Raw genomic sequence first — 10,784 nt, 5'->3', positions numbered from 1 at the left:
GCAACATGGAACAGCCCATTTATTATTATTAAAATTAATTTATAGTAGTTATTATTACTAAAAAAGGCGTATATGTTTATATATACAAAAAAATTGATTTAATTTACAAGATATTGGTACCATGGATGATATCATAGTATTCCGCATTAGTTTCCTTTTAAACCCGTGCCTTTTTTTTTTTTTATCTTTAAGACAAACAGGATAGAAATAAAATACTTTGTGTATGTATGCCATTTCTTAAAACAACAAAGAACTTAATGCTACAAAAATGACAAGAGCAAAGATAGGGTCTGTGGATACAGTTCTTGAAGACGAGGTTGTGTTTGCAGATAGACTTTGTTGTTGTCTCTTATAAAGTAGCGTTGATTTCATTTGTTGATTTTTCGATAATAACACGTTATTTGTATGATTGTGGCAACACAGCTTTTGTTCCTGTATATAAACAGATACACTGTTTAAAAATTGAAAAAAAAAAAGACAAAAAAAAAAAATTGTAAATCTTTTCTTTATATTTACCTCTATTGCATTACATGAAATTATCAGCATTATTAATATACATGCTATAATAAACAAATGTGTATAAAAACGCATATCTTTTTCTTTTTCCTAACAAAAAAAAAAAAAAAAAAAAAAAAGAGAAAGCATGAAAAGTAAAAACAAAAATATTTTTTAATTGACGTTAAAACACAAAACTTACAAGGTAGTGCGGTGTTTGGAATTGTTGTAAAATTATAGAAAGGAATTAGAAATGCATGTGTGCAGCATACTCGCCTCCCTTGCATAAAGTTAAATAATGAAAATATAGGATCTATTCTTTTTTTTTTTTTGTATTATTTTAACTTTAAACGAAAAACATGATTAGGAAAAGTAGTAGAGTAGACTGAATGCATTAAAATTGATTCGATTGCCTCATTAAAGGGGATGCAGAAAATATTTCTTTATAATCAAAGATAAATAAGAAAAAAAAAAAAAAAAAAAGCACAGTGAATAGAGAAAAAGGGGGACAATTAAGGAGATTAATTATGGCAGTAAAAAGTTATTTTTTTTTTTTTTTTTTTTTTTTTTTTTTTTGGCATAAAAGATATTAGATATGTGTAGGAGAACTTATTTGATAGAAAAATGGTAATTATTTTCGATACTCAAAGTCATTATTACTCACATTTAAAGAAGGTAAAAAATTCTATAAAGATGATCAAGTAATATAGAAAATAGAATACTATTTATTCACTTGTGCAGGCTTTTATAATTAAAACAGTAACACATCGAAAATCATTCTAAATGGTTTTCTGTCTTTTGTTTTGTTTAGAAGGCATAAGCAGAATTATATATGTTTTTTTTCTTACAAAACAAACAAGCAAACAAAGGAATAATATTTATTATAATACATTTATTCTATATATCTATATTTATATATTTATTTATTTATATATTCATATATATTTTTTTTTAATCACTATCTTCTTCCATATCTTCTTCCCGTAATGGCTCATCATCTTCCATATCATCATCCTCTTCTTCATCATCAAGAGTCGTTACAGGTTTCTTTTCTTCAACAGAATCAGCAATCGCCAAGGATTGATGACGGAAAGCTTGACGAACACCAGCATTAGATGACATATCCCAGACATGCATTTTACCATTAGAACCTGCAATGGCTAATTGGAATGGTGAATCAGGGCAGAATTGAGCATCGAAGATACGTCCAAGTTCAAAATTACGACTGGTGACCATGCTAGGCTTGTTATCAGTTGTATTCCAAATCTTGATTGATTTATCTGTACTACCAGTTGCAATACAATTAGGCACAAGTGGATTCACATCCAGTGCACTAACTGCATCATCATGGGCTTGTAGCGTGAAAAGAGCTTTACCTGGTTGACGTACATCATAATATTGAACCATACCGTTTTCCATAGCAACATAAAAACAAGAAGGTTGATGAGGGTCCCAACGAATTGATTCAACGTCACTTGTGAGCGTCCATCGTGTTACTTCATTAGGTGATCGTGCATCAAGCACACACACTGTTTTATCGTATGAGCCTGAAATAAATACTGTAGGCTCTGTAGGGTACCAGACAACGGATTGTACTTTATCTGTATGATGTGTGTAGGATTGAACACACTTTGACGTAGTTAAATCCCATAACTTGACTGTGCCATCAGCTGATGAAGATAACAAGAAGTTTCTATGATGCTTATTCCAAGCAAGATCCATAATAGCATCAACATGATATTCACTATTGACTTTCTTTGAACGCTTTTTGGTTTTATCTGTGTAACCAAGAATGGTTTCAGGGAACATGACATCAATTGTATCGAGATCCCAAATTTCAATATTTGGATCAAAGGTACCAATAGCGACATAGTTACCAGCTGTATTATTATTTTGATTGTTTAATTTGTTGGGATTTGTATGGAAATCTAACCATTCAAGGCAAAGAGGGAATGCAGGTAACATAATATCATGATGTACATAAAGATTATCTTCATTTTCTTCATACACATAAACTTCTAATTGTGAAATATCATCCTCTGTCTTGGCTGCTAATAGCATATTATCAGTGGGTAAAATTTCTAATTCCTGTTTTTCTTCTTCTTCGTCCACATTTTCTTTTAATGTAATATAAGGATCTTCGCTATCGTTTTCATAATAAGATAAATCTTTAATATTCGAGAAGATACCGACCTCTATAGATGTATATACATATATGAATAAATTATCCAAATACAGAAAAATATCGCTTTTATATTTTTATATCTTACTTTTCTTAGAGGCTTCAACTTCAGCTTCATAATTATCCAAATTGTAAATAGCTAATTCATCGTCTTCCTTTTTATCCCCATCTGACTTGGTAGAACTAAAACATAATTATTAATATTTTTTTTCTATTTTTTTTTTTTTCTGTTTTCTTTTCTTGAATGTACACAGAATCTTACTCGACGGCCATCGCTTCAGCAGCTTTTAATTCCTCTTTAGCATCTTCTAATTCTTCAGCAGCTAATTTACTAATTCTATTGTATTCTTCATCGTTTAAATCATATTTATTAGGATGACGAGCAGCTGCTCCTTTACGGATCCATTGAATCGCAGAAATCATTTTATATATTTTGAATGAATGATGGATGCTTAAATAGAAATACAAAAAAAAAAAAAAAAAAAAAAAAAAAACAATAATAGAGAAAAAAAATATACACATAAAGAGGCTTAGGAATGACAAGCAGTCACTTACTGTATGCTGATAAAAAGAAAAAAAAAATTCAGGAACAATAATAATTTCCAACGAGGTTAAACATTATATGCATATATAAAGTGATTCAGAGAAATATAAAAATATGAAGCATTAATAATTGAGAATTAAAAATATGTCTCTAGGACCTTGTATTATAAACTAAATAACTTATAGAAATAAATTATATAAACATAGCTTCATCGAAAAGAGAAAGCATGATGATATATTTGAATTAACTAGCATGCAAATTACACTATTTTCGGGTAAATTGAAAATAATGAATACGAAGAGAACCATTTATATATTCTTTTTCAGTGTGGTAAGAGACATTTATAATTTTGACAACAAAGAGCAACATAATAAAGAACTGTATTATTCTGTATTCATACAACAAGATGCTTTTACTATTCTTCCCCTTCGCTGTTATTATCAACAAAATTAATATAAATATTTGGTAAAATAAACAATGCATCAATACGGATTTATGGTGAATATATGTCAGGTATAACGATATTAGATATTTGTAAGCTATCTTACCACTATGATATTACAAGATTTATTGTCGTTGGTATATCTATATGATGTATGATTATGAGTAAATTTACAACTGAAAAGCATCAGTATTATATGGTCGAATGTAATTTAGCAAAATCTATTTATAAAACGTATAAAACTGAACTGAATGCATATTATTTTTCTATATGGCAATTTTAGTAGTTTCATTTGAATAACCTCTTCATTATGTAATAAACGACGGTTTATTCCTATTGATTTAGTTCTAAAAAAAAAAAAATAAAAAAAAATGACAATCATAACAAGACTTAATTGTTCTTTATTTAATCCCATCTATATAGTCTACACATAAATTATATCAAAGAAAGGACTTCAACTTATTTATATATTTTTTTCATGACATATGAATTACATAATGCTGTACACTTCATTAGCAATACTAAGATATTATTTAGTCATATCCAGCATTATTTTAGATATATCCCTATCTTTTTATATCAATACTTGCTATAATAATAAACTTTAAGAATTCTTATTAAAAAAGAAACATTGTTATAATATGATTCTGAAATTTAGATAAAGATATTATGCTCAACTTAATATCATCGATCCAAAATAGTATTTGAAATATGCATTCATCTATATCTTGTAGTCTCTGCTACTAGTCCATGTCTCGGTGCTGCTCGAAACCTGACTCTATACATTTTGAAGCTCTCTTGACTAGACTTGTATGTTTACTAGAAATAAGTCTCTTTCCTTCCACATAAATGAAAGTTCAATCCAGCTTTAGTCCTGATTGGTATAAAGTCAGCAAATGATATCGTAGATCATTCTTATCTGTGTTATTCCTTAAGCTTATTACTTGTATCTCCTTTACTTTTTGGGAGCTGTTGGAAACCTGTATGATAATAACATGCCAACTAAGGTTCTCTTCAGTATTATTATTATTATTTTCTTCAATCTGCCATCGAGTGACTACAAGGACCTCTTATATATATACTCACTCTATATATATTAATATAAACATAGACAGCTTGTCTATTATCTTACAAACTAAACTTTAGTGTTGACTTGTAAGAACCTTGTGTAAACACACCTGTCTTTTATACGCTAATGATACTAATTTAACGGGCAACGAACATAGCTAAAAAGTGTGTTGTACTCGAGTAATATTGTACAGTGTTCAGGGTAATTCCTTTTCTTACCTGGGTATCCAAATTCTATTTAAGAAAAAAAAAGGTTTCCTTGATATATATGTATGTATATAAATATATATTATGTATATGAAATTACCAACATTGACAAGTCTCTTTTACTAACTATGAAGCAAATGACAATCATTAGCCATAGCAAGCCCGATTTCCAATACACTTTTTACCAGCTGTTATCCATTTTCCATACTTGAATAATTTGAACATAGTAGCTTGAATACAAACTTACTATGAATAGTAGAATTGTTTAAATACTTGAAAAATAATCAAAAAAAAAAGGAAACTAGCTTGACAATGAAGCTTATCATGCTAACCTGTCTATTGTTTTTTTTTCTTTGATTATAGGAAAATGAAGATAATCATTGTTTATATGGAAGAGATTCAACTGGGTTACTCTTTGATCTATTTCCTTTTTTCATGAACTCTTTTATTATTATTATTATTATTATTAGAGAGTGTTGCTGTATTATTCCGCTTGTATATGTATTCGTCTCAATCAGTTAAAAGGGGGGGAGGGTCCTTTGTGATTTGCTTCTAAATCAATTATCCTCTTTGATAATAATAATAATAATAGTTCTACTCTAGATTCACTCTATTCGCTTATTATTTATACCTTGTTGTTGCATAAAAATTAGAATACTGAATATACAATGAACCCCACTCCCCCAAGATAATGAATCTTGGGATCAATAAGTCTCTTCATCTACTCTATAATACTTCCCTGAAAAAAAAAGGCTTCTATAAAAGGAAAATCTGACTAGTGTAAAATTAGTTGCTAAATATAGATCAGTATCATATGAATATTCAAATTACAGTTGTTGCATTTCAAGTTCAGACAATGTTACTATTTTTCTAGACGAATCAAAATTAATTCTCAGACACTTAACCTACCTTTTTCGGAAAAAGTAAAAACGGAAATCAAACAAAAGGAGAAACAAAATGTTAGTCTACAGTTGCATTTTAATTCGTCTAACAAGTCATTTGTTTTTTTTTTTTACCTCCTGCCTACATGAATGTTACTTGCGAACAACCTTAAGAAGGTTTACCTAGCGTATTATATATATATAAAATCCATTTTTTGGTGTTGATTTAATTGTACAATGGGAACCCAATTTACGACTGAGCTGAACAAATTTAAGGATTTTTTTTTATTTTTTCTTCGATTTAGGGGTGGATTCTTAAAAAAAAAATTGATATTAACTCTTAATACCTAGGACTGACGAATGCCCGTAATAAAATACATCATATACAATCATATGTTGGGTGTAATGTTTTCTAACGAGTCAGCAACTATCATGACTGCCAACATCTCCAGTTCTTTGAACGATCAAACCCAAGACCGCGCATCCATGCTTTTCTAAACCCGCTAAATGGTCGAGATCAGGAATCGACTGCCGTCACCTCCTGTGACCAAAGAAATGCTAAATAACACCCCATTCAATTACTATGCCAACGCTTAGACACATGTTTAGAAAAAGTATCAATTAATACTTGCAGAGAACCAGTAACTAACGCCTGCACCACACTCACCGGTTACTCCACAACAACAGCTTTCCTCACAAGAACAACCAGAGAGCTCAAACCAAACGCGTGTAAGGCCCAAAAGGAAGAAAAAAAAAAACTCAGTAAAGAACAAGGATCCAAAAGAAGACAGAAGCAATAAGACGCAATTCCAGCCACCGAGACTTTTTTAGTTTAGTTTGTTTCCAAACCCTGGTATGAAATGGCGTTTTATAAAAAAAAAAAAGTTGAAAATTAAAAGGCAAGCTTAAAACGGTTTACAATCAATATGTATACTATTTTTTTTTTAACTTGAATAATAGTCTCGAAGAGTTGCAAAACTTACTGCAACAAAAAGGCAAGATTTTTCTAAATAGTATGTACACAGATGGTTACAGGTGTAGAGTATCGTTCTGTAGGAAGAGATATCCTGCTTCACCCTTAAACTAGACAAGGTTTCTCTGGAATTGAAATCATTTTAAATAATGAAGATATTTTGATCGTTATTTTTGACCTTTGTACCGTTGACCTCCAATAGAAAAGGCATGTTCACGTCATATCATGGTGTGAATTGATATTAGACGTTTAGCATCAGCAGAACACTACAGCATGAATGGTAATATGAATCGACAAAAATTAAAAATAGAACGCAAGAAAAAGGGAGAATGTAGAGCAGATTGAAACAATGATCCCTTCCCCCTCAAAAAAAAAAAAAACTGCAACCATTGGAAATTATAAAAATTACGTGATGTACATTTCTTCGGCATTTTGAGATCTTGTCAGATTTCTACAATTTTCAGACTGCTAGAGTGCGATGGTGTAACTACTTTGGATCCCAGCAAGCTATCGAAAATGCCGTTCATGTTTTAATCAATGGGTCAAGAAAATACAATAAAAATCAAAGGAAAAGGAAAAAATAAGCGGAAGAGAAGAAAAAACGGCAGCTAAATGTCATTATGGTATCCGTCATCCAAACAAAGGGAAGAATAGAACCAGGTACAACTCTTATTTTTTTTTATCTACTTTCTCAGAAGAAGCATTAATTGGTTTCTTTTTTTTTTTTTTTTTTTTTTTTAAAAAAAAAAGGAATCATAAAGAGGAATTTGATGAGGGTGATCATAAAAAAAAATGCCGCTAGTTGTTTTTGGGGAACAAATCCCACGTAAAGTTTAAAGGACTAAGGTACGGTATGACAGACAAGTTGTACGCACAGCTAAAGAGGCGTGAAAAACTCGGAGAGTTGTTGCTTCTGGACATAGATGAATATAATATGTCGAAAGTGAGATACACACATGTACGAATTACACAGAAATTGATAATATACTATTTCTTTTATAGACTTGCAGCAACTGTTTCGATGCATTGCTGGAGAATCTATAATATACCAACTGCAAGATCCATCAGGTATTGATCTGTAAAAAAAAAATGCAATATCTTTTGGAATCGCAATGTTATGGCATCTAAAAACATGTTTACCATTGCGGGATCCATTTGGAACGGTGATGGTCGACCGAATATCTTTTGACGACAAAGCGCCACCTCCAATGTGGTTGTTACATCTCACTCCGGTGAAGTGCTGGCTTAAAGATTTTACAGGTAAGAAGTCTTTACGAAAAAAAAATAGCAGTTTTTTTTTTTTTTCTGAATCTCATCTAACGTTCTGTCTCAATTTAATTTCTCCTTTGTCCCATTTTTACATTTGTATCCAAAATTTCCTTTTTCACTCATCCAAAAAAGGTAAACAAAGTATCTGAAAATTAATTTACTAACATTGTCTGAATTTGAAGTAAAAATACTCCCTGTATGATTTTAATTTATCACATTATTTAAATTCAGTTCAGAAAAAAAAAATAAAGTTTTTATTCTTCCCTTTATTTTATTTTATTTTATTTTTTTTTTATTGTTGTTGTTGTTCATCATTAGTATTAGAGATTAGCATTCTTTTTTTTTTAAAATAGAAATGAACAATTCCCAGACTAAGAAAAGAATAATGAGTACAAATAATAAAGAAAATGTACAAGTGACAGTACGTTGTAGACCACCAGGAAGAAATGAATTTAATACTTTCTGGGAAATAATAGAAGATTCAAGGGTTTGCTCAAAAGATAATAGATTAAAGAGACAACATGAATTTATGTTTGGTATATTCATGCTTTTTTTTTTAGTGGGAATAGGCGGGGATTTTTTTTTGGTTTTATTTTATTTTTTAATTTTTGTCCATTAAAGTCTTACATAATTTAATAGATCATGCATTTCATGGAAGTGATAATAAAGCATTATATTTAAAAAGTGTTAATAATTTAATAAAGTAAGTTAGATATGAATAATAAAAATAAAGCTAACTTTATAAATATATATTAAAGTCAAGCAATGGAAGGATTTAATGGTATATATACATACATACATATATACATATAATAGCCTTTTAATATACATGTATAAATATATATATGTGTGTGTGTATGTGTATGTGTATGTGCTCTTTCTTTCTTTCTTTCTTTCTTTTTTTTAATTACATAAGCAACTGTATTTGCATATGGTCAGACAGCAAGTGGAAAGACATTTACGATGATGGGTACAGAAACAGAACCAGGTGTAATACCTCGTTCAGTCAGTCAAATATTTGATTTTATTAAAAAGGTAATTTATTTAGGTGTAATATATGCATATGCTTATTTATTATTATAGGCTGCAACAAGAGAATTCTTGTTACGTGTCTCTTATTTAGAAATTTATAATGAAACAATTAAAGATTTATTAAATCCTTCAAATGATAATTTAAAGATTCAACAAGATAAAATTAGAGGCGTTTATGTGACACCATTAACAGAAGAAGTAGTGACTTGTGCAGAAGATGTAATGAGAATTATAGAAAGAGGAGAAGGTCCGTAAATAAATAAACAAACAAAGAGAGGGTTAGATGACCATGACTTATAGTATCCTATGATAGCCAATAGACATATTAGTTCCACAGATTATAATTTACATAGTAGTCGAAGTCATACATTATTTCAAATGATTATTGAAAGTAGAGAAAGGTCTAATACAAGTACTTCACTTGTCAATAGAAGAACTTTAACTTCCTCTATTTATAATACAAAGCAATCTTCTTCTTCAAAGGAAACTGTTAGAATTTCTCAGCTTGTAATTAAATAATATTATAAACATAAGGTAGTACTAATTTATATATATAGAACTTGATTGATTTGGCTGGTTCTGAAAAAGCAGCGACAGATGAAGATCGTCGTAAAGAAGGGTCTTATATCAATAAAAGTCTTTTAACATTAGGGACTGTTATTTCAAAATTAACCGAGACATCAAAGCAATCCAATCATATACCCTTTCGAGATTCAAAATTAACACGTATCCTTCAAACTGCACTTACCGGATTTGCCAAGGTAGCTGTCATCTGTACCATCAGTCCAGCTTCCTTGGAGGAATCCTTAAATACCCTTAAATTTGCTTCGCGAGTAAAACGTATTACGATACATGCTAAGAATAATGAAGTCATGGATGATAAAGCACTCTTACAGAAATACCGTAATGAGATTGCAGATCTAAAATCCAAATTACAGCAAACAACACAAGTATTACAAAAGGAAAAGGAGGTCACGGAATCGGCTATTTTAGCAGAACGTAGAGATCATGATCAACAAATAAGACAAATGCAAAGTGTTCGTAATGCGATGAAGGAACGTATAGATCATTTAACACGTCTCATCTTGACATCTTCATCTGTTGTTATGAATGATGCAACAGCAGAGCTTTTAGTAGCTGACGACCCTAGTGTCTTGAAAGCCAATAATACAAGTAGGTCACCCACCAATGGAGATAATACGAGCATCATTATTCATAATTTACGTCAACAACTTTATAAAACCACAAAGGAATCAAAAGAAAAGGATCAACGTATATTAGCATTAGAAGAACAATTAAGACAACAAACTGCTTTTATTTCGCAACTTGAAATTTCTCTTAGTATTACAAAAGCAGAATTAGAAGTAACACAATTGCTAGTAAAGAAAAGAGAAGAAGAAGAAAAAGAAGGAGAAGACATTTTTATGTTTAGTAGTCAACCACAAGTTATCATAAATTAAGAAAGAAAGAAAGGGAACAAAACCAAAAAAAAAGGAATAAATAAGCATGCTTTTTATATTATTTAAGGAAGAACATTTTTATTAAAATTTAAATATGCATCTGAAACACCAAAAATGAATAACACAATAAGTCAAATTAAAATATCAAGTGTCTATCATTGATTTTTTAAACAACGTTCAACTTTAATGTAATTCTCGTACCTAAAATTTATTTTTAAAATTCCCGGTTAA

At 30.0% G+C, this 10,784-nt stretch overlaps 3 protein-coding genes across 3 annotated transcripts; 1 reads left to right on the top strand and 2 right to left on the bottom strand.

Moving 5' to 3' along the window:
• BX663DRAFT_511749 (uncharacterized protein) lies at positions 1 to 627 on the bottom strand. The gene is made up of 2 exons (XM_051527928.1): positions 517 to 627; positions 1 to 432 (listed from the first exon to the last, which is right to left on the bottom strand). The coding sequence occupies exons 1-2, from the start codon at positions 589 to 591 to the stop codon at positions 238 to 240; spliced, it is 270 nt and encodes an 89-aa protein (XP_051382086.1). The 5' UTR covers positions 592 to 627; the 3' UTR covers positions 1 to 237.
• Positions 628 to 1,446: 819 nt separating this feature from the next.
• Positions 1,447 to 3,100, bottom strand: BX663DRAFT_435942 (WD40-repeat-containing domain protein; the record flags this gene model as incomplete). Its single annotated transcript, XM_051523151.1, has 3 exons — positions 1,447 to 2,690; positions 2,766 to 2,860; positions 2,940 to 3,100. The coding sequence occupies 3 exons, from the start codon at positions 3,098 to 3,100 to the stop codon at positions 1,447 to 1,449; spliced, it is 1,500 nt and encodes a 499-aa protein (XP_051382085.1).
• Positions 3,101 to 8,334: 5,234 nt separating this feature from the next.
• BX663DRAFT_473958 (P-loop containing nucleoside triphosphate hydrolase protein) lies at positions 8,335 to 10,663 on the top strand. The gene is made up of 7 exons (XM_051524214.1): positions 8,335 to 8,597; positions 8,701 to 8,764; positions 8,820 to 8,842; positions 8,978 to 9,096; positions 9,145 to 9,340; positions 9,407 to 9,600; positions 9,651 to 10,663. The coding sequence occupies exons 1-7, from the start codon at positions 8,417 to 8,419 to the stop codon at positions 10,551 to 10,553; spliced, it is 1,680 nt and encodes a 559-aa protein (XP_051382084.1). The 5' UTR covers positions 8,335 to 8,416; the 3' UTR covers positions 10,554 to 10,663.
• The last annotated feature ends 121 nt before the right edge of the window (positions 10,664 to 10,784 follow it).

The sequence above is a fragment of the Cokeromyces recurvatus genome (assembly GCF_025118155.1).
Source record: "Cokeromyces recurvatus strain NRRL 2243 chromosome Unknown BX663scaffold_15, whole genome shotgun sequence".
NCBI lineage: Eukaryota > Fungi > Mucoromycota > Mucoromycetes > Mucorales > Mucoraceae > Cokeromyces > Cokeromyces recurvatus.
Note: the sequence above shows the minus strand (reverse complement) of the source record. Positions and strands in the feature narration are given on the sequence as shown.